The sequence below is a fragment of the Balaenoptera musculus genome, chromosome 4 (genome assembly GCF_009873245.2).
Source record: "Balaenoptera musculus isolate JJ_BM4_2016_0621 chromosome 4, mBalMus1.pri.v3, whole genome shotgun sequence".
NCBI lineage: Eukaryota > Metazoa > Chordata > Mammalia > Artiodactyla > Balaenopteridae > Balaenoptera > Balaenoptera musculus.
In genome coordinates, this window is record NC_045788.1 from 58,678,626 (window position 1) to 58,703,065 (window position 24,440).

The window sequence follows — 24,440 nt, forward strand, 5'->3', positions numbered from 1 at the left end:
CCTTATCCCTAGAATCTAGGGTTTGGGGATTAGAACATGTTTTCTGTTCACTACAGTCCAAATACACTTTATTTGGGTATCAAGTTTTTAGCTTATTTAATCTGCTGCCTGAAAGATATTAGCAATAAGAGTAGGTTCCAGAGCTGTATTTTTTCTTAAAGTGTGTGAACAGTGTGTGCACCCAGACAAAGCTGATGCTGATGTTTGTGGTGGATGTAAAGTGGGGGTGGGGAGCAGTATAAGCACTGATTTTTAGATAGAAAAAAACCTTTTTATTATAATGAGGAGTAGAATTTCCCAGTGATTTGGAGCTCTAATTTGCACTTATCCGCTGTATAAATTATACAGAAATGATAAAGATTAATGAAACGTTTCAAACTGAAAATTGTTTGTGAAGGACTAGAAAATGTCAGTGAAAGTATAAATATGACTAATCTCTGATGGAAAGATGTTTTACTCTAATATTCATGAATTTGGTAATTCTCAGTTTATGAAAATAGTCCTTACAAATGGCAAGGGTATAACAGAGATGGATTTGCTGGGAACGTAGCTATGAAAGTGCTGACCAAAATGATTGCTGAAAGTAGATGTATGGATGAACTAGTAGAAATAGAGAAACTGGCCAGGAAGTCATTGTTGTAGCGTGATCAGATAATCACAGCTTGAACTAGATGGCAGCTCTTAGTTTTTAGTTTTGGGAGGACAAAGAAGAACAAAAAATGTCTTCAGAATTGCAAGGCAAGAGCTACTATAGCACTCTTTTTTTAATTTTCTGGCAGCCACTATATTTCTTTTATAAGTTTATTTATTTTCGGCTGCATTGGGTCTTCGTTGCTGCACGCGGGCTTTCTCTGGTTGCAGCGGGCGGGGGCTGCTCTTCCTTGTGGTGCACGGGCTTCTCATTGCGGTGGCTTCTCTTGTTGTGGAGCACAGACTCTAGGCACACGGGCTCAGTAGTTGTGATGCACAGGCTTAGCTGCTCTGTCATGTGGGATCTTGCCAGACCAGGGATCGAACCCACGTCCCCTGCATTGGCAGGTGGATTCTTAACCGCTGCGCCACCAGGGAAGCTCCAACTATAGCACTCTTGAAAGGAAAGTATCTTGAGTTTTAGACCTCACATGAAGGTATATGCATTGAAATTTCCCATAACACACAATTAAGTCGATCACAGGCATTTCTAGCTGGAGAGAGATCAAGGCCAAATTACAGAATCATAAAATTCAGTAGCAAATGTGGGAGGAGGGTGCTGAGAGACTAGATACATGACTTATATACATTCTGTGATGGGTGATCCTACATTATTAAAGAAAATAAAATGTTTTTATTTTCAACCTCATCGGTTATCTTCTCTTCTGTAAGACTTTCTGTATTGAGTTCCAAAGATTTTCTGGGGTGGTAGTGCTGATCTGTTTGCTTTTTGGTTTTTCCACCGTCAGTTTCTTAGTCTTTGGTTTGCTAATTTGCTTAAAATAATATCTGACACATAGTGTTTAAATATTTTGGGAGGTAGATGAGGTAAACAGATGTATTCGTTTTTGCCATGTTTTAACCAAGTACTGCAAGTGTGTGTATTTAATTAGTTTATAGTGTACATTATGGAGTGTAGTATGATAAAGACGTTTCTGAAAAGTTTTTGCTGAGTACCAAGTGGTTCAGAGTGTGTAAGCATTTGGCTAAGGTTGAGAACGTTGCTTTTCTGATTGACAGTAGTACAGTGTCATTTAATGTTATTTGTAATCATGAAAGAGAGGTTAAGTAACTGCCAAGGTCAAACAGCTCATGAATGATGGAGATGGAAATCAAACCCAGATTAGCCTATTCCAAGCTCTGGGTTATTATCAGTACTCCATGTTGTTTTTGTAGCTCTAATATAGTGGTTTAGAGTTAATTTAACATTTAATTGAATATTTATTTCCTTTTAATTTCTTTATAGGGATTTATCAAAGATGTTCATGAAGACTCCCTCACAGTTGTTTTTGAGAACAAGTAAGTTATTTTTTTATTGATAGAGATCCTAATTTTGAAGATTGGTAGTGCCAAACTGTTTGCTTTTGGCTGTTTCTATTGCCAGTGGAAAATGAGTGTGCTTTTGGGTGGGGGTCATTGGTTTGATTATCTTTTTGAGTTCAAATAATTTTAGTTTTTGATGACTTCACCTGGTTTTCTGCACACAATTCACTTGGCACTTTTTCCATGACCCCTTTCTTTGTCAAATCACATGTGGATGTGGATCAGTAAGTAGATTTTGCAAAAATAGACGGCACGAATGGGATTATAATATGCTTGCTTCTTAAAAACGCAGAATTTTGAAATCATGTTGTAGATAAGTATTAGGCTGTCTTTAATTGCTTGATTATTCATAAGGAATAATAAAAAGTTGTATAGATATTGTAAAGGTTAGGTAAGTTGTGCTAAAAACGTTAAAGACGGTGTTCTGGGCTTGGTTAGGAAGGGTTATAAAGGAACACTGTATAATTGAAGGTCAGAAAAGAAAGTGGTCAACTTTCACTTTTAAGCTGCTTCTGTAACTGCCTGAATAGATATCGGCCCAACAGCTGTTTCTTGTAGAAACAAGTGTTGAGATGATTTCTGTCTTTGAGCAGCTGCCATTTAGACAGTAAAGATGAAAGAAAGCACTCAAATGTCTTTTACTTGTCTCTTTTTTTGCCCAGCGTTGGCACAGGGGAGCCATAGGAGCATTTTATGTGCTGGTGTACCTCCCAGGCATGTGGATGACCTATTAGAACTTAAAGTAGGAAAGCATTTTAGCTTTATCAACTTAGTTATAAAATACAGCCCACAAAAAATTAAGCAACAGCTCAAGTAGTAGTTTTAATACATTCGTATTTGCTACAAAGATTAAAAGTAAGTTTTTTCTAGGTTTTAATTACAATGTATGTGTTCATTGTAGAAAAGAAATTCTATCTGTGTAAGAAAATTTTTCATAATTTAGCTATTCAGAATAATTGAGTAGTTTTCTATATTTCTGTGAACATGTACACTAAGAAATTATGCAGCTTATATTTTATAATCTCTAAAATTGTGTTCCTTAATAAGTCATTTAGTGGTAAAAGTGTTTGTAATAAGTTGATCCCACTATAGCAGTTTGTTACTCTGAACTTACCCTATTTCATTTGCAGAATAATGTATGTACTGTTACCTTAGGATGAGTAATTTGGAAGCAATATATAATTGTCAATGATGTTAACTATTTATAAACTTCATCAAGAGCCATGCAAAATCTGTTCTACCTCAACAGACTACTTGGAAAAAGATTTAATACAGAGGTTGTTTTTCTTTGGGGAATGCTAAATGATTGATTTGAAAAGTATACAGCACTAAGCATAGACTACATAGCTTCTGTATTAGGGGCTATTAGAATAATATATTTTAAAGTTGTTAATTCCTTTTCTAATCCTTCAGTTGGCAACCGGAACGCCAGGTTCCATTTAATGAAGTTAGATTACCACCACCACCTGATATAAAAAAGAAATTAGTGAAGGAGATGAAGTAGAGGTATGTATTTATAAGTTTATTTTCTTGTGTGCATATTTTTTTGTTTTAAATAAATATTCTTGTTGGAAAATCTGTTTAGCTGATAGAGAATAAATCTAATTCCTTTTCTCCATTCTTTCTATTGGTAATGGCTGTGTAATGTAGCAATGCTTGAGTTTTGGAGCCAGAACTGGGATTAATGTCTCAATGCTACCATTTTTAGGTTTGTAGCCTTGGTCAAGTTTTTTTGTTTTTAATGACTAAAGTGAAAATAATTTGAGAATTAAAGATGATAGTGCATTTGAGTTGTTTTGCACAGAATCTGGCGGAGAGAACGTTGGTCATTATTTCCTTTTTTTTTTGCCATTTTGTCTTGTGCTTTTTCCTCAGTATCTTTGTACAGTATTAGTAGCTGTCCTTTATTGTAGTGATCATTAATATAGTTCCTATGTAACAATATGAAATATAATTAGCATACTGCCTTTTTGAATGTTCTAGAAATATTCAGAAAAATTTACAAGGAAGAAAACAAAATCACTGCCCAGAGATAAAAACCACATTTCATGGTTTGCATATTCCCAGGCTCTTCCTTTTTTCTCTTTTAAAAAATAAAAATTGTGCTGCTTCTTTGTATCTTGCTTTTTTCACACTTAGTAGATCTTGAATGTCACTTAGTAGATCTTGAATGTCTGTGTTTATTTTTGATTAACATGCCTGCTGTTATGTAAAAAGAAACTTGGAAATAATTGTCAAATAGAAGCATAATGAGTTTGTTGGAGATAGAAAATTTGATTTTCGATTTTTAAGAAATTGATACCTCCAAGGAGCTCAAATATGCTAAATGTATTTCTCACAAGGAGTTGGCCTTGATAGTGTTGAAAGATTTTCAAATCTCATTTGTACCTAATTTATGTAGGCTGGGGTAGGAGAACTGGGAACACGGGTCGATCTTTAATGATGAAACAGCTATCTAAATAAATGTTTTTATAAACACTTAACAGTACGTACTTCATGCCATACACTGTTCTGAGTGCTTTGCAGATGAACTCAGTTACTTGCCACTTTTATTCTTCATAATTTTTTTAATGGTAAATTTTCTTTTGAGTTAATTGTAGATGTTAGGCTAGAAAGTCAAATTGTAGGGCTTTAACCCCCAACAGCTTGAACTCACATTCTAAAATTCTGCCTAGATTTTAATTCTTGCTCTAGGTAATTAGAGCAAGCATCCTTCTGCTTTTGCTAAATCAAAGCATGTTATAACTTAATTGTGTCAGGATGCCACATGTGTGGCAGTCATTTCTGTGAGTAGTGCTTTTCATATTTTAACAATTGTTGTTCAGACAGTTATTGTTAATGTAAAGGCTCAGTTTAAAGGAAAAACTTGGTGGAGTGCTGAGGGTGTTGTTACAGTGTGCTTTCCTCAGTCTCAATCTGGGAAGATCCTGTCCAGTTCCTGGACCATCTTTATGGCTTGCCTCCCCAGTTGTATACAAAACTTTATTGAATGATTTGGAAATTGATGATTACAGAGTGTTTTATTTCACTTTCTGTTTTATGGTTCAGTCTTGGTGAAATTTGTTCCTTAAAATTAATGAGAATCATGGTCTGGAATTAAGATATTACTGTTACTTTGTAAATTTTTTGTGCTTTTGAAATTTTTGAAAATTCATATAGGGAAGAAGTTTAAAATTAATCTTGCCACCTGTGGATTTATTGTTCTTTTTTGTTTTGTTTTTTTGCCAGCGTTAGGAATTTATTCTTATGACATAGAATGAATGCTTAGGAATTATGGTTGTTAGTACTTTATATTTTGTGTCAAATAACTTTATGTAAGCTCCCCCCCCTAAATTCAAAGTAACAAAACTTAATATAAAAAGTGAAATGATACAGAGTTACATAAAGTAAAAAGTGAACCTTTCCTCTTAGTGTAGGTATGTAGGTGTGCTTATCTGCCCACCCCAGCTTAAATCTTATTTAAGAGATGTCTCTTTAGATTTTTTTTTCTTTGAATTTATAAAGAATATGTGTGCTATTTTAAGGTACAAAAATTGGGAATACATTCTATTTGTGATTTTTATAGTCAGTTAATTAAGATTCTGTAGACATTTTCAAGTCTGCACATACAGATTTAACCTCATTTTTTCTCACCACCCCATGATATTCCTTAGTATAGGTGTATCATAATTAGAAGTCGTTGAAATTATTGACAGTTGTTTTTTGCTTTTATCCCCTCCAATAAAAAGCAAGAGTTAATGTCCTTATGTAAATCATTTTCTGTTAGTATAAATCTTGGTGGTTCAATTGCTGAATCAAAGGCATGTATATTGAAAATTTTGATAATACCAAACTATACCATTTTGTCCTCCAAAAATGCTTTTTGAATGACCACTTCATAATTTTGCTAATACATTAAGGTGTCTGTTTCCTCATAGATGGACTGGCTGGATTATTATTAATCTCATCTGTAAGTTTTCATAAACGTGATAGAAGGAAGCTTTTGTCTTTACCTTCTAAACCTTGATTACTAGTGATATGGAGTGTCTTTTAAATTAGTTTATTGGCTGTTAGCCCCTTGTTCTGTTTATTATCTATTTTATTTTTTGCCCATGTAGTTTTCGATGTTGGAAATGTGTACATTTTATGGGTAAGTTTCTGTTATATATTGTGTTTTCTCCCAGGCATTCTTTAAAAAGCTGTACTTTAGTGCTTTTGCCATTAAGAGTTTATATTTTTACTTATTCAGATCTGCCAATTTTCCCAGATTCAGATCTATCAGTTTTCCCAGTGTGGCCTCCAAGATAACCCATTTTAGTACTTCTACAGAGATGCACCCCCCCCCCCGTTTTTTTTTTTTTAAGAGTATTTAGGTTTTTAATATAACTTGATTCTTTTTAGGGTAATTTATTGCATAGTATATTGATTTTTTTTTTTTAATTAAGTCATTGGCTACTGTTCTCTTTGTGCTGCTAGTCGTAAATACTATAATAGCAGTGATAACAGCTGACACTAACCCATATAATATATATATAACTAACTGGCTTTTTAAACACATTCTATCAGTTTGACATAATAGTCTCTTGAGGGCCTCTTCTAAACTCTATGAATACTTTAATTAGCCTTTCCAAGGTTCATGTAGCCTGAAGGTTAGAAAGTTGAATAACCAGTGTAAGTTTTTGTCCTGAATGTTAATTCTTTCTAATATGTCATGCTGTATTACAGGGTGTTGTCAATTTTGTGCCACATTCCCAGCTCTTGTTCTTTTGCAGCTCTAGGAACCCTTCCTCTTTGAAGAATGGAAAGGTGACTATGATTTGGCCATTAGTAATTGATTTAGAACAGAAATGATCCAGAAGGGAGCTTTTCATTAAGCTGTCCAGGCATTTATCTAAAGTTCAGCCATACAACAGAAGACCTAAATAGACATTTTTCCAGAAGACATACAGATGGCCAACATACAGATGTTCAACATGGCTAATTATTAGAGAAATGCAAATCAAGACTACAATGATATATCACCTCACACCAGTCAGAATGGCCATCATCAAAAAGTCTACAAATAATAAATGCTAGAGAGGATGTGGAGAAAAGGAACCCTCCTACACTATTGGTGGGAATGTAAATTGGTGCAGCCACTATGGAAAACAGTATAGAGACTCCTTTAAAAACTAAAAGTAGAATTACCATATGATCCAACAATCCCACTCCTGGGCATATATCTGGAGAAAACTGATTTGAAAAGATATAGGTACCCCAGTGTTCACAGCAGCACTATTTACAATAGCCAAGACGTGGAAGCAACCTAAATGTCCATTGGCAGATGAGTGGATAAAGAAGATATGGTGTGTATACACACACACACACACACACACGCACGCACGTACGTACGTATATATACACACACAATGGGATACTGCTCAGCCATAAAAAAGAATGAAAGAATGCTATTTGCAGCAACATGGATGGAGCTAGAGATTATCATACTGAGTGAAGTAAGCCAAAGACAAATACTTTATGATGACTTATTTTTTTTAAATTTTAATTTTTTAAATATTTTGGCTGCGCCACGCAGCATGTGGGATCTTAGTTCCCCGACCAGGGATTGAACCCATGCCCTCTGAATTGGAAGTGCGGAGTCTTAACCACTGGACTGCCAGGAAGTCCCCGTATGATCTCACTTATATGTGGAATCTAACATATGACATAAGTGAACTTATTTACTAAACAGACTCACAGACATACAAAGCAAAGTTGGGTTACCAAAGGGGAAGGGGTGGGGGATAAATTAGGAATTTGGGATTAACAGATACACACTACTGTATATAAAATAAACAACAAAGACTTACTGTATAGCACAGAGAACTATAGTCAATGTTTTGTAATAGCCTATAATGGAAAAGAATCTGAAAAAGAATATATATACACGTATATATATATATACAGACATAGATATACACATATATATATACAAAACTGAATCACTTTGCTGTACACCTGAAACTAACCCAATATTGTAAATCAACTATGCTTCTATTAAAAAATAATAATTAAAAAATTCAGCCATATGAACTTTCCATTCTTGTAGGTCAGGTATGGTTAAATATTGGCGATTTCACATGGCTTACTCTAAAATTTTATTACTTTACAAACATGTTTGGCTACTTCAGGCTTGCCCTTTCGAGCCAATTTATGAGACTTAGATGAAATTATAAAACATAAATTAGTGTCTGGTAGTGGCCTCAAGAGGACACTATATGGCTTATAATAGAAAGTTGGTTTTGAAAAGTCTAAGATTCAAAGGTTTATTTTTAAACCTAATTGGTGGCTTTGTGTTTGATATCTTAAAAAGTGGCATATATTTTTAAATCTTTAAAGTATTTAATATAAATTTTTTTTGACAAGTGTCTGCTTAATAGTTGATTTTGTTAACAAAAGATTGCTAAGAAAATTGGTAATTTCCTGGTGGTCCAGTGGTTAAGACTCTGCTTTCACTGCTGAGAGCCTGGGTTCGATCTCTGGTCAGGGAAATAAGATCCCACAAGCCGCGTGGCATGGCCAAAAAAAAAGATTGCTAAGAAAATAATGCTCAGCTTGTAAAGTTGGAGATGATGGGAAAATGAAGAGTTCTTTAGATTCTCTTAAGCTGGATATATAGTATAATGTTCTGGGATATTGGAACGGCAGTAGAAAGAGTTTTTCCCCAGTGATTTCACATGTGAGGGGCCTTATTTTTTATTATAAGATGCCTGCCTTATTCAGCAAGTTAATAACGCACACAAACGTGTTACATAGGAAACCTGACATCTCAAGCTAATAGATAATTTTATAAGACTTCTTAAGTTTTTCCTGTTGGGTTTAACATATTTGATATATAAAAACTTTTTTTTTGAATTGTGAAGTTTTCTGGTTGAAATACAGATTGGCAAGTTTTTGTTCTTGTGATGTATGCCTTTTCTTCCATCTTTTATGGCAGATAGTCAGACATTATGGTTCTGCATCTTTATAATTTAGTTATAATCCTGGGATAGGTCCCTTGAGAGAAATTTGATAAAGGGATTAAGAATAATTTGATGTAGAACACTCCCTTACCTTCAATTTTTTTTTTTTTTTTTTTTAAATTTGGCCATGCCGCATGGCATGCGGGATCTTAGTTCCCTGACCAGGGATCAAACTCGAGCCCCCCTGCAGTGGAAGTGCAGGGTCTTAAACCACTGGACTGCCAGGGAAGCCCTCTTACCTTACAATTTTTTTAATTTAGTATTTTACTTATATGACAAATACAATATACATGTATAATTTACATCTTACCTTTTAAAATGTTTCAGTTTGATTCTTGAAACCAGTCTGAAAATTTTAGCTGTCTGTAGTTAGTCAGTCTTTCTCATAATATGAAGTCAGCATTGTTAGTCTTAGTGCTTGGGAATGCTCATACATTAAAGAATAGGTGAACATATTCTTTATTACTTGTATCTTTTTCTTTTGGGGATTGGCCAGTTTCCAAGACTTATGAAACCCATTTGTTAAAGTATCAGCCACAGATACTAATGAGATAATACTGTTGTGTAAGTAGATAAATCACATTAGTGTTTTCTAGATGTTAAGCTTGCTTTCCTAATGTACATTTTCTATTTCTTCATAGATTGTAATGAGATGAAATAGGTATGAATAGTACTCAATAAACGTCTTTCATGTAGTTGTAAGACAGGTTATTATGATTAAGCATTCAGTTTAATGCTTAACATTATTTAGAATTAGGTAAAAACTGGTAGAAATTGTCTGCTGGTGTTCACATTATTTCTATTTGGTTATAACTTTGAAAGGCATCGTTGAACATTATTAACTTGAATGAAAAGCTGATAACATTAGGATCCAGACTGGAATTCCATTTAAGTCATAATTTGGTTGTGTGCTAGAATTTGGAGGCCAGTAAGGTTTGACTTGGGTTCATTTGGTAGAAAGAATACTGAAATAGGCTTTTGGAATTTGATTCTTCCATGAAACTGTAGCCTTCTTCAGTCTGGGTACTGTTGTGTTTTTAGGTCTCTCATGGGCACTCCTTAGTCTTTTTTTAAGCTCTTTCTTGAATTTGAAGAAACTTAGAATGTTAGAGAAATGAGGGCCATTGCCTTAGAGTGTGAATTGCTTTCTTGGAATAGTTTGGGGATTTAAGTGCATTGAAATCTGAAGGGAATTTCTGTGAGGTGCTTTTTACTCCAATGACGTAGTCATAAATAAATTCAGTAATCTACATCTCGGACATAGTACGCTAGGGCGTGGTTTTAACACTGGGTTATTAAAATGACTTTTTATTGTGTTGAGTACACTGTTCATTTTGTAAAGGATGTTATTTGACCCACAACACAAAAGTGGAGGCAAATTCATAGCATTTTGATTTGAGCCAGGAACTTAGATTAATTTGGCTTTATGAGAGGGGCTTTGTCTTTCAGGGATCCGTTATTAATGAAGTTTACAGAGATGGATGTAAGTATAAAATGGAATCCAGCATTTTAGTGTTCAATGAGAACTAAAGCTGCAAGACAGTCCACAATGTTTTATTCTTTTTTGTAGGTAAACTTACATAGAAAACCAGATTCCTAGACGATTATTCTTTGGTGAAATAGAACAGGTAGTTTATTTTAAGACCCATTTTTCAGCATTCAAGCTTGAGGCACCCATCCACTGTAGATCAACAAGAGATATACCAGTCTGTTTAGCTGAACTGCCTTTCTAAGATAGTGCTTGGAAAGGGCACTTTCCTTGTTCTCAGGATTTTCTTTTTGGTTTTTAATTCTCAGTATACTAGGGAAGATAGTCAACATTTACCATTTGAGTCTAATGGGCCATTTTTATTGTTTTTTATATTTTTAAGTCATTTTACATATAAATTTACAGAAGTAAGAATAAAAGGATGGTGAAGATAAACATTATTAGATATTTTAATAAGCATTTAAACAAAGAAATCCAAGTTTTTATTTCATGTTTTCCTGGTTTTTGACAATACATATACCTAAAATGAGCAAAGTTTTCTGAATATTAACCTATTGCTCATCAGCTATCATGCATAAGTCCAGAACATAGCCATCTTGTAAATACTGATATCAGATTTAAAGTCCATCTCTGATAAGCTCTAGTTTATCATTTCTTCTCTTTCATCTTACACACTTGAATTATCAGAATGCAATGGTTTAAGAATACAGTTGACCCTTGACCAACATGGGTTTGAACTGCATGGGTCCATGTATACTCGGATGCCCCCCCATGCGGCTTGTGGAAGTCTTAGTTCGCTGACCAGAGATTGAACCTGGGCCCTCGGCAGTGACAGTGTAGAGTCTTGATCACTGGACCGCCAGGGAATTCCCACTCAGATTATTTTCAATAGAAAATACTACAGTACTGCATGATCAGTGGTTGGTTGAGTTCACAGATGTGGAACTGCATATACAGAAGGCTGTCTGTGTAACACTCAGCTTTCAACTGCATGGAGGGTTGACTCCCCTAACCCCTTTGTTGTTCAAGGGTCGATTGTATTTTGGAACTTTTGACGGCTTCTAATTTTATCGAATAGAATATTACCATCTTTGCCCTATAATTACATCACTCATATTTAACCAATTGGATTGACTAATGTGCATTTCTTCGTCGTCTGTTTCTTTCTAGTCAAAGAAGATGGCAGAGTATTTTAGGATGTAGGAAAAATAAGGTTCCTGGATTCTGTCTTAGATTTATGTAAGGGTTCATTGGATGCTTAATAACAGTTGCAAGACAATGAGTTTTATTCTACTCTAAAAGTAAGAATTTCTTATTTTTTGGAAGATCTGTAAGAAAGGATAGAGTCAAGAAATAGTTAGCTTTACTCATATAAGAAATGCAGAAGCTAAAATTGAGTTCACTGGAGCTTCATTGGTATATAGGCTTTTTTTTCCCTCATAGCTTTTCTGTAATCATGGTGTGCGGTAAAGTTGATCATGAAGTTTTGGCTTATTTATTTTTAGTTCCAGTATTCCACCACTTCGAAGATTACTCTCATCATCATCTTGATAGAAGCTTCAGGCTTTCCAAAACTGTTTGCCTATCAGTAGTTGTTTGCATTATTTCACAAATGGCTGTTAACATGTATTGATTGGTAGATTTCTCTGCCCACCTGTGTAGGGGCAACCTTAGTTTAATCAAGATTTTTGTGAGTGTTTCTTAGTCCTCTCTTCCCAGCCTCCCCCCCTTCTCATGTATTGAAAATATATCAAACAAACTGCTGTGTCATAAGAAATAAGTCTAATTCTCAATGGAAACTTTTCTAATGTATTATATTTTAAAATACCTGATAATTATAGAATACATAAGATACAGGGTTTTTTTTTGCATAGGAGGTTTTGTAAGGTATGTACTCTGCTAGATGGACTAAATGTGTGTATAATTTTTTTGTTCAAAGACTTTTAGTACATTTAAGTTCCTCAGCAAGGGATTTAAATGTCATACCTTGAAGGAATTTTAAAATAGGAAGAAATTTTAAAAACTTTCTAAAAACAGTTCTTAATTTCAACATTTTATAAATACTGATAACAGATTTAAAATACATCTTATTAAGGTTCTAGCTTATCCTTACTTCTGATACTTGAATCATCAGAATGCCATGCTCGAAGATGAACAGTGTTGACAGAAACTGAAAGACCTATGTTTTACACTATGTAAAACTGTCTTGTAAGAAGCATTTCTTTAAAATAATACTTATTGGGACTTCCCTGGTGGCACAGTGGTTAAGAATCTGCCTGCCAATGCAGGGGACACGGGTTCGAGCCCTGGTCCAGGAAGATCCCACATGCTAGGGAGCAACTAAGCCCGTGTGCCACAACTACTGAGCCTGCGCTCTAGAGCCCGCGAGTCACAACTACCAAGCCTGCGCGCCTAGAGCCATGCTCCGCAGCAAGAGAAGCCACTGCAGTGAGAAGCCTGCGTACCGCAATGAAGAGTAGCTCCTGCTCGCCACAACTGCAGAAAGCCTGTGCAGCAACGAAGACCCAATGCAGCCAAAAAAATAAAAATGAAAATAAATAAATAAATCTCTTTAAAAAAAAAATAATATTTATGTTTAGTAAACCCTCTTGAATTTGGAATTCGATTTCCAAGGAGCCAAATTGCCCAAAGAGGGTTTAGTTTTATTTTTCAGTAGTAAAATTTAAACGTATATAACTTTTATTAAATCATGTTTAGTACACCAATTTCATTTTGTTCACAATATTTTTTTTTTAATTAATTTATTTTTGGCTGTGTTGGGTCTTTGTTGCTGTGCACGGGCTTTCTCTAGTTGCGGTGAGCAGGGGCTGTTCTTTGTATTACTCTTAACAATAAAATTTTTGATTCTTGAATTTAATGGAAGTTTGCGCTTATAATAAGTCATTGTCTATAGTGTTGAAATCTTTTTGGATGAAGGAATAAGGGCATTTTTTTTCTTGCCAGGTGTATTCAAGAGCAAATGATCAAGAACCATGTGGATGGTGGTTGGCTAAAGTTCGAATGATGAAAGGAGAAGTAAGTGATGTTGAAACTTGCTTTGTGACTGATTTCCAAGGAAACACCTCCACTCTTGGTTCTGTAAATGTTACTCCAACTCTTAGTTGTTAAAAGCCTACTTCAGAAATAGTTAATCATGCCTTTCAAAAAGTCATGAGACCAGTAACATATTTGTGTTCTGGATTTGCAAACACCAAAACTGCTCTCCAGAGGTATAAATAACGCAGGCATGTGAGGACCACCGTAGTTCATGCTTGTAAGAATGTATAATCTGGTTTAGGCAAATCAGATTGATGTAACTAAGCTGTGCTTAGTATTTGTGCCACAAGGGGGAGGGTCTACTGGTTAAACTGAGCAAGGTAATTAGAACTTCATTTAAAGCTCATTATTTTTGTTCAGATGGGATTTTTAAAATATTTTGATGTCTTTTAGTTTTATGTCATTGAATATGCTGCTTGTGATGCCACTTACAATGAGATAGTCACATTTGAACGACTTCGGCCTGTCAATCAAAATAAAACTGTCAAAAAAAATACCTTCTTTAAATGCACAGTGGATGTTCCTGAGGATTTGAGAGAGGCGTGAGTAATTTTGTTTACTGTTGAATTGATTTGTGAATCAAGAGGATTTTTCAGTGCTACAAAAAACTTTTTTCCCCAGACGCCCAGTCAAAAACTTGATAGAAAAATCTTTTTAACAAACAAAAGTTTTAATGGGTGGTGTCAAAATGAAATACTGAGTTTTCATTATAATTGCCCTCTAAATTTAACCTATTATATAGGTCTTACCCATGAATTACTTTCTCCCTAGGTGTGCTAATGAAAATGCACATAAAGATTTTAAGAAAGCAGTAGGAGCATGCAGAATTTTTTACCATCCAGAAACCACACAGCTAATGATACTGGTAAGGTAACTCCATATTTTAAGGTAGATAATGAATATTGTACAGATTTTATAATTAAATATTTCAAAAGATAAAAGCTAACTTGTTTTATAGTGACTTTATTAAAATACAGTGTGGGAGAAATTTTTTTGCAGTTATAAAATTGTTAATTTGTAAACTTCTCCTGGAGTAAGGAGGAAAAATCAATATAATATTCTTTACATCATAAAATCCTTAATGTATGGGATCCTGGATTCTACCCGCGCCCCCCAATCATAATTTGAAGAGTAGATCTAAGTAATATGGAAATTAAGAAAGCAAAGTAAGATTAACTTGTGGCGGGGGGCGGTGCATGTTAGGTGAGGAGAGAAGTATAGTAGATGAAAATCAAGGAAGGCCTTATGTGGAAGGTTGTGTTTGTATTACCTTGAAAAAGGATTTAAGTTTTTGAATGATTAACTTGTGTGTTTATAGTCTGCCAGTGAAGCAACTGTGAAGAGAGTAAATATTTTGAGTGACATGCATTTGCGAAGTATTCGTACGAAGTTGATGCTTATGTCCAGAAATGAAGAGGCAACTAAGCATTTAGAAGTAAGTGGGTTTACTTGTAAAAGGTTTTCTGCGTGTTCCATTTAGTTTCATGAGTATGTTGTTCAAGTTCCACGGCTGAAACTACTTGACTGTTAGGTAAGGCAACTTGGGACCTGTTTTATGGCTAATAACTGGAGTCATTGTGTCCTTAGAAGAATTACTTTTTTCTATTACTTTTATCAAACATAGCCTTTTGCCAGCTAAATGCCTGTTGAGTTATTTGTTAGGACTTGGATGACAGGTGCCAAAGAGCTTAAAAACTCACTAGGGATTTCCAGTAGAACTTTATTGCTGGTTTTTACTGTCCTGTATCAGTCACAATGCACTTCCTTAGTAACTGGTTCACTGTAACGACTCCTGGGTAAGAAGAGAGGATACATGGCTTGTAGTTTTAAAAAAGAGCCTATCATTGCTTCTCTCCATCCTAAGGTATTCCTGTTTTCTCCTCTTCTTCGCTGCCACACTATTAGGAGATGTGTTCCCCCCACCCCCTCCCACACGCACTTGTGCACACACACACTGTCTTAGAGAAATTAGGGTACATTTATCTTTAGGATAAGTACACTAATGCCCTTATTAATTTAAAAGTTCCAAACAAGGGATATGTGAATGAGTTTTGAAACATGAATCATCTGAATTGGAGAGCTTCCTGTATCAGTAATTCTGGAAAATTGTTTTAGAATTACTGTTTTCTGTGACCATGATTAGATAGACAGGTCAACCTTTTTTCCCCTTCCATTATATGACCCCAAATGAATTTCCTTTATTCCTTTTTTTCTTAGTTCTTTTTCTTTTTTAAAAAAAATTATAGTGAAATAAACATAAGATTTACCATCCTAACCATTTTTAAGTGTGCAGTTGATAGTGTTGAGAAGTGTATTCACATTGTTGATCAACCTTCAGAACCTTTTCATCTTGCAAAAGTGAAACTCTGTGTCCATTAAACAACTTCACATTTTCCCTTCCTCCCAGCCCCAGGTCACCACCATTCTACTTTGTTTCTATAAATTAGAGTACTCTAGATACCTTTCGTAAGTGGAATCATGTAGTATTTGTCTTTTTGTGAGTGCCTTATTTCACTAAGCATAATGTCCTCAATGTTTGTCCATGTCATAGCATGTATCAGAATTTCCTTTCTAAGGCTGAATAATTCTGGTGGTACTCACATATCACATTTTGTTTTTCCATTCAGTGGACATGTGGGTTGCTTTCTCCTCTTGACTGTTGTGAATAATACTATGAACATAGGCGTACAAAAATTTTTTTTGATCTTCTATAATAAATTCTAATTTGCCTCTTTTACTAGTGCACAAAACAACTTGCAGCAGCTTTTCATGAGGAATTTGTTGTGAGAGAAGATTTGATGGGCCTGGCAATAGGAACACATGGTAGTAACATACAGCAAGCTAGAAAGGTTCCTGGAGTTACAGCTATTGAGCTAGATGAAGATACTGGAACATTTAGAATCTACGGCGAGGTAAGCTGTTTGTCCCCCACCTTGGGTAACTTTCCTATAACATGTTAACTATTGTCTGGAATTTCAGTTTCCGAAGGATGTAACGCTTTAAAGTAATCAGCCTGGCAATTGTTACATGTATATAGGGGGATTAAAGGTTGTGTTTAATGTGTACTCTTCTCAAAAGTTCCTTAATCAACTGCTTCTCAATTTTACTCTGTTTTATGTGCATTACAGATAATTTATTCAAATATTTTTTGAGTGCTTACTGTCAGGCACTGGCAGTTATAAATAGCATATAATAGAATAGCTTTTTTTTTTTTAAATGAGGATTATTCTCTTTTTTTTGTAAATTTACTTATTTATTTATTTATTTTATTTTTGGCTGTGTTGGGTCTTCGTTTCTGTGCGAGGGCTTTCTCTAGTTGCAGCAAGCGGGGGCCACTCTTCATCGCGGTGCGCGGGCCTCTCACTACCGCGGCCTCTCTTGTTGCGGAGCACAGGCTCCAGATGTGCAGGCTCAGTAGTTGTGGCTCACGGGCCCAGCTGCTCTGCGGCATGTGGGATCCTCCCAGACCAGGGCTCGAACCCGTGTCCCCTGCGTTGGCAGGCAGATTCTCAACCACTGCGCCACCAGGGAAGCCCTAGAATAGCTTTTGTAGAACTTGAATTTGAATGATATTTTGTCACTGGTTAATTGTGACATCTGTGTGGACAGGAAAATAATCTGAAAAATAAATCAGACTTTTCTTCATTGAGACCATCCTTCACATTAGAGTAAATGAGTTTTTTGGGGGTGATAATTTCAAGTCTTGACTTTTCATTTGAGTCATATAGTAAATCTTATTAGAGGCCTGATTTTTACTTCCGAAACCGTTAGAAGTGGGCCATATAACAAAGTAATTAAGATGAAAGGCTTTGGAGCCATACTGCCTGAATTGGAATTCTGTATCTACCACTTTGAGAGGGCTTGGAGAAAGTTACTCAGCTTCCCTGCATAATCTTCCGAATTGTAAAATGAGAATAATAATAGTGCTTACCTTACAGTTTATGAGGATTAAATACGGTTTTAAAATTTTTGCTGTGTATAATACAGTGAGCACACAATATACTTGACCTATGGTTATTAAAGGACAAACATTAGAAGTGGAAGTTAACTGTTACTAGAACTATAAATTCCTTTTGGAGAAGACAACCCCCCCCCCAATCTTCTAGTCTTTTAAAATCATAACCATTAGCGATTAGGAATTTTAATGATGTTATCAGTAGGTAATTTTTTTTAAATGCATCTGCAGAAACAGCCTTTTAAATCATTTCTTATGTTGAGAATGAAAAAACAATGCAGATAGTACAGACAACATGAACAATTTTTTTTTTTAACACTCACCTGGAGAATTCAGCATAGGAGTGTGGGCCAGATGTATTTAGGATTGGGTTAAAATTTGGCTAATGTAAGTAAGTTAAACTCTCTTGTTAATTTTCTCAGGAGCTTAAAAGGGACCTTAGAGATGTCTAACATTTTGGTTGTAAAAGACTCTTTGCTAGCTGTTTAATGATTACTGTGACTTTTTTTGGAAAAGTACTTCATGCATTACTTGACTTGAAATGTCACTCTGGTGGTCTGAGCAGAATCTTGTACTAGAGCGTAATAATTCAGTTTTTCTTATTTTATTTTTTTTGTAGATTGTGGGTTTCTTCAAGGTTGAATTTCATGTTTGTTTCCCCTTTCTCCCAACCAGAGTGCTGATGCTGTAAAAAAGGCTAGAGGTTTTTTGGAATTTGTGGAGGATTTTATTCAGGTTCCTAGGAATCTTGTTGGTAAGTACTTCTACTAAATGTTAAATAAGTTAAATGTTATTGAATTACATACAGTGACTTAATTGAAAATTAGCATTTTCTGATATCTTAATGTTATGTAGAGTATTTTTTTTATAACAGTTTGTCATAGTTTTTCTTAAGCCTTTTCATCCTTTGGCCTCTTTCTTAATATTTTCATTTGCTTGATGTCTTTATCATTCATATATCCATAAAAATTGTCATAGTACTTTTTGAGAAGGTATTTGTGGTAATTTATTTTTGTTTAATGTAGAAGAAAAAGTAAGAGTGGACTAACAATAGGGTAATAAACTTCTACACAGTAGGCCTCAAGTAAGTAATAGTTGTTGCAAAGGCATAGACTAAAGTTTAAGAAGTCATAGGCAGGAGAGAAGGATGGTGATGATGATATGAGGGGAGGTTTCACTATTAAGTTTTTGACACTCAGTGAAAACTGCTGCGCCCATGGGTTATAAGTTAAGTGACAATTTTTGAATTTGAAGGTGCAGTTAAATCAGCATTATAGTTTGGGATTAGTTGTTTAACAGCTTTGTTATTAATATCCTCTACATCTGTGCTGTCTGTCCTTTAAAATGCTGTTTGAGACATATGGGAGAAGCTTTGGTCACATGTTAAATACTTAGTGATTATCCTAAAAGTTCGGCATAAATAAAGCATCAACATGATGTAGCAAAATTTACTAGGGGAATGGTTTTTTATGATTTTTTTTTGTCATCTATTGAATCTCATTAGTTTTTTGACCTTAATGAAATAGTTAGAGCCCCTTGGGCTCCATTTATATATAGTTACGCCTATAGGAAGATTCTATACATGTTTTACTTGTCAAATTCTGTAAAACATTAGTAGATGAAAATTAAAAAAAAAAAACACTTCCACTATTAAAAAAGATGTTTGTTTTGGCCAGTAACAAGTAGTGCACTTGGGATAATAGTGTACAACACAAGAATTTGGACAGTTTCGTGGTGTTCAACTGTATAAAAATCTTTTCACTTCTGCCCAAACGTTTGGATGGGTATGATATACCACCCGTTAAGTAAGCTCCACTTAATCTGTTCTTAGAAACCACTGTTCACTGTACACTGAATTGCTGGAGATTATGAGTTGAGAGGTTAAAATTAAATGTAAGTCTCAGGAATTGTACATAATTTTAATAAATGTTAAGATACAAAAAGTTACCAAATGTTTATTGTTGCCTAATGAAATTGCCTTTGACAAGAAAGCTGCTTTTGAAAATGATCCCCTTTGTTGTTTATATAATACTCTATTATTGACAGCTATCAGTACTAACATTTTGGTTGCTGCTTTTACAGAACATAATTTAACTTAAGATTTCTTCACTTGTAAAAATGATTTGGAGGTGAGTGTGTCCAAGGGAGTCAGGGTTCTTTCCAGCCCAACAATTCTATAGAAGATAGCCTTGGTCTTGTAGAATTCGTGGTAGTGTTAATTTTAAGTAAAAATTCCTGATATTTCAGAAATAAGGAAATTGGATGTATTTGTAGCTCTCAGATTTTTCTCTTTATTCGTTTATCTGTGCAGTGATGTGAGTACCTGTCATGTCTCTTTTTTTCCTCCACCCTGGCTTGGTTGGCTTTGGTGATTTGGGTTATTTGTTTACTGTTTAGAAAATAAATATTAGCAACTATTATGCATTGGTGAAATACTCAGAAGTAAAGACTTCAGTTGGTTGGTGTGTATAATAGTAGTACTACATCTTCCTCCAAAATGTTTTCTGGGTGAAGCAGTGTTTTGAAAAATAGTACATTCTTAGTCCAAGTGAAAGAAAAAAAAGAGGACTGAGACGTAAATGGGAATGAGGACTACTTGGTAGGTAAGTTTCAGAGAGGATTCCCGCACATGTTCAGGTTCCAAGGGTTCTAGACTTGTTGACCATTCCCATCCTTCCCAAATCAAAAGTATTACATGAACATTGATTTGAAAATTAATTGAAACTTTTCACCTCTTGGAAGCCTTCCTTAATCACTTCTCTACTCTGTCCCTTCAGCATTTATGCTCAGTGCTCATTATGCTACAGGTCTGCTTCAGTTTGTCAATATGCTTTGGAATTTAAACTGTGGAAATGATCAGTTAAAATACTGACAGTCTCTGGTGGGACTAAATAAAACTTGCAGGTAGGTCCTTGCCACAGACCCCAGAAGGGTGATGGATATTCACTCAGCACTGGTATAGTTCACAAGAAGGAAGGGGTAAAGATTTGGGGGAGGGGGTATGATATATCAATCTGTTTTTTCGAAAAGATATTTGCTTATTTTTAGCAGGGTCAAGGATGGAGCTGCTGCTTGAGCTTCACTGTGTTAACATGAAGGTTGCTTTTATATGCTGCTGCTAGGGCTGCTCAGAGAAGACATACATCATGTGACTTCCCTGTCCTACTCCTTTGTTTTTTCTTTTTACCTGTTCAATTGCTGCTGCTTTTAAACTTAGGTTTATTGGGCAAGGAGGTTTGAAAATCCTATAATAGTGTCTGCTGTATTGACCGGCTTATTGTTGCCATTGTTTCCTTATTTATCTCCTTCCCCCCTTATTTATTCTTTATTGGGAACTGTTCTCTCAAGCATGCAATAGGAGAAACTTATATTTTAACCTCTTACAACCAAAATTAATTTATTGTGGAAATAGATTGCTGATATAGTATGAAATTTTAATTAATTGAGGATTTGGACTTAACAAATAAGATGTTGCTGTTAACTTAGGATACATCTATTCCATCTACTGATAGTTACTTGAACATTTACTTCTGTTACCAGGTAACACTACCCAGTATTGCTTTGTTACTTTATGGGTGTATGTTAGCTTTATAACAAGTGAGTTCCTAAGGGGAAGAGCATCTTCGTGTCCTCCTTTTAGTTTCTCCTCTAATTATTGGATACTCAATAACTGCTATGTGACAGACTTACAAGTTAAGTGTGGAGAAGGTAAATAATTTGAATTTTATGTCATTTTACAGTATTTCATATCTAGGAAGACAGCAGACTATATACATGTTGTATGTAGTTGTACAGTTCTGCAGTACTTTAAAAACTTACAGGTGTAAAATGTAATACTTGTTAAATGTCAACATTTTATTTTGGTGAAGAGAATATTCATTTTAAAAGAATCTTGAAGTCACAGGTGTCTTTTGAACAAATAGGAACTTGAAAATAAAAGCCAGATTGATGACTTTGTTAGTTGTTTGAATAATAATATATGTAATATGTCATAAATGTAAACAAATTGATGTGTTTAATGCCAAAATAAAAGTTTTCTTTTTGCCTTCATTTATATATCTAAGTTTTTGAAATAAATGGGTTGGACTTGATATTTTAAAAATAGAAAAATGATATAGAACATATTAAAAAATATTTAGACATTGAAAATGGCTTACATGTGAGTGGCACTGTCAATCTCAGTTAATAGTAGTTGCCTTAGGTGTACCGAAGAGAAGGAGGTTTCATACCAAGGATAAAGTTCCTCAGTGGTCTTTAGGGTGAGTTAATTGAGAGTAAGAAGATGAAGTTTTGCTTGGTTTTTATAATTTGATAGTAAGTCAAATTATTTGGGCTGGTGTTGAAATGATAAGCAGTGTTGGTTTTTAACTTACCATTATATATGTTTTCTCTTATTAAAGGAAAAGTAATTGGGAAGAATGGCAAAGTTATTCAAGAAATAGTAGACAAATCTGGTGTGGTTCGGGTGAGAATTGAAGGAGACAATGAAAATAAACTACCTAGAGAAGATGTAAGTATTTAAAACATAATTTGCCTGTGTTGTGTGTCTCCCTCCCCCCCGCCCCCCATTCGTTTTCTGGTTGACTTACAGTGCTATTTTTTATATTTTGAAAATTGTTTTAGGAAAGTTATATCCGGTGAACTGCTTATGCTTTGCAGCAGATTTTTCTTTTTTAAAAAGTTCTGTTCCTTATAATGTTGCTTAACACACTTAGAAAACAAGTCATCTTTCAGTTGTTGGCCTTGGGCTCTTGGTTGGTTTCTCAGTACGTCAGTAAAAAAGCCAATTTTTGGAAAAAAAAAAAAAAAAGACTGATAATCCTAACAGTTCTTTTTTTTGTACTTAGAGTGTAAAGAATTTGATATTCTAAACAAAACAGTCAGCTGTGAAGGAATTCTTGATAAGTAACACTTCTTGACCTTTTTTTTAGAATTTGTAAGCCCTAACCATTTTTTAATTGAAATCTTTAAGCTTTATGTTGCTAGTAATTCTGATGCCAACTTTCTGAAATTTCTTTTTCAGTCTTTTTCTTACATGTTGATGTCTTGTCCACAGTGCTGTTTTTTTCCTTCTCATCCACCACTGTAAGCATCTCTCATCTTTGTGGCTCCAGTGGTCAACTCTGTATAAGTTGCATGTCTGAACATAAGGCAAGGATTTTCCCCCAAATTATCTCCCAGAAAGCAGTACATTCACAGCTTCCTCAGTTTTGCATGATAGATAACTAGAGAGTTTGTTTGCCTATCGGACAGAGTAAGTTTTTTTCAAAAAAAAAAAAAAGAGAGAGAGACACAGAGAAAATTGTAGATTTTGGCTCATAAATAGCCTCACAGCTGGTATTCGATGTTGTAAAGATGCCTATGAAAGATACCATTTCCTTTATTCCTTTTAATTAGTTAGAATGTGGAGGTAAATACACACTTAAAAACAAATGAGAGAAAAGAAATGATTTACTATTATACAAATGAGTACTTGTGGATTGATTTCATCCTACACTGCTTCAAAAACTGCTGTGAACCTCAAGTAATTTTAACTTATTCTTAAGCAAGCACCATGCCCCAAATGGGGGGGGGAATCCCATTTTTTCTTGAATTTAAGATGAGGATTAAAATCGAGGGTGTCATACTGTTATAATTGGCACTGTCCCCATTTATACTTAATATATAAAATAATGGTGATCCATTTGGCATACAACCACTGCCTAAAATTGATCTGAAGATCAAGGTGTTTACTGGGCAAGGTCATTAATGACTCAATTATAAATTTCTTAGCTTGATACTAATATCTAAGTCTTCCCTTAGCTTGACTTATTCCCAGTTGCTTTCCAGTATTTACCATCTTGTTGCAAGCTAATTCTTCTAGGCCCTCCTTCATAAATTAAGAAGTTATTGTACTTTCCTTTGTTTGTAGTTTTGGTCATTGTTACCTCCATTTCTGTGCCAGAGTTAAGAAATTTAAATGCTAAAAGATACCAAGCACATTATGTAAATTACGAAGCAAGTTGGGATGTACAAGATAGGAAAGGGAGGAAAGAAATGTGCTTCTCACGTTTAATCTGGTTGCTGTGTAGGAATGCATGTATTATGTGTTGCTGTTTCTTCCCATATTTTAAAGAAAAGCTGGAAACCTAAACAGTACACAAAATTTTTCAATTTTCAAAACATTGCATGTGAAAACAAATCTGAAGGTTGATATTGGCTTATTTGGGGCCACCATTTCACAATTTAAGCTGTCTAGGGGCATTCCCTGGCGGTCCAGTGTTTAGGACTCTGCACCTTCACTGCTGTGGGCCTGGGTTCAATCCCTGGTTGGGGAACTAAGATCTCGCAAGCTGTGTGTCATGGCCAAAAAGAAAGGAAAAAAAAGCTGTCTAAATCCCCTGGAGACTCAGTTTATAACTTGTTTACTCTGAAGTCTTTGGTGACTCATCTCTAGCCCGATACGACCTTTCCACCTGTATACCGTAGCTTTTATTGTCTATATAATTGTGTATTTAATGATTTTCTTTAAGTCTTAAATTTTGTTTTCTGGTTTATCTTATGTCTCCAAACCAGGTTACGGAGCTCCTTGAAGTCAAGAAATCAAATTCTCATATTCTCCCTTCTTCCCTAGCATAATGAACTGTATAGAGTAGGCACCTGGTAAATATTTGAAGTCAGTAAATTAAGGTTTTTTAAGATTAGATTTGAGTTTTTACTTGTAAAAGAAACACGGTTTATGTAAAGGTTAGAATAGCACAGAAAGGTATGGTGTAAAAAATAAATTATATTTATGTCCTGTCCATGTCTTTCTCTTCCATCATGTCTCATAGATTTTAGACTTGTCAGGTTGCCTTTTTGTGTCTTCTGCTCTTAAAAATAATGTTGCAACAAAGATCCCTTGTGACTGAATGGTAAATTCCTGGAAGTGCATTTGTTAGATCAAAGGGTATATATGGCATTTAAA

General features: G+C 34.8%; 1 protein-coding gene across 6 annotated transcripts in view; it reads left to right on the forward strand.

Annotated features, from left to right (window-relative positions):
* Window positions 1-24,440, forward strand: part of FXR1 (FMR1 autosomal homolog 1) — a 56,687-nt gene that overhangs the window by 14,746 nt on the left and 17,501 nt on the right. For all 6 annotated transcript variants that reach the window (XM_036850606.1, XM_036850604.1, XM_036850603.1 and 3 more), the window contains exons 2-10: window positions 1,937-1,989; window positions 3,427-3,519; window positions 13,447-13,518; window positions 13,933-14,081; window positions 14,311-14,404; window positions 14,858-14,974; window positions 16,281-16,451; window positions 18,170-18,248; window positions 21,895-22,004. In XM_036850606.1, coding sequence (XP_036706501.1) covers window positions 13,504-13,518; window positions 13,933-14,081; window positions 14,311-14,404; window positions 14,858-14,974; window positions 16,281-16,451; window positions 18,170-18,248; window positions 21,895-22,004 — 735 coding nt within the window. In that variant the 5' untranslated portion in view covers window positions 1,937-1,989; window positions 3,427-3,519; window positions 13,447-13,503. The remainder of the gene's footprint in view (window positions 1-1,936; window positions 1,990-3,426; window positions 3,520-13,446; window positions 13,519-13,932; window positions 14,082-14,310; window positions 14,405-14,857; window positions 14,975-16,280; window positions 16,452-18,169; window positions 18,249-21,894; window positions 22,005-24,440) is intronic.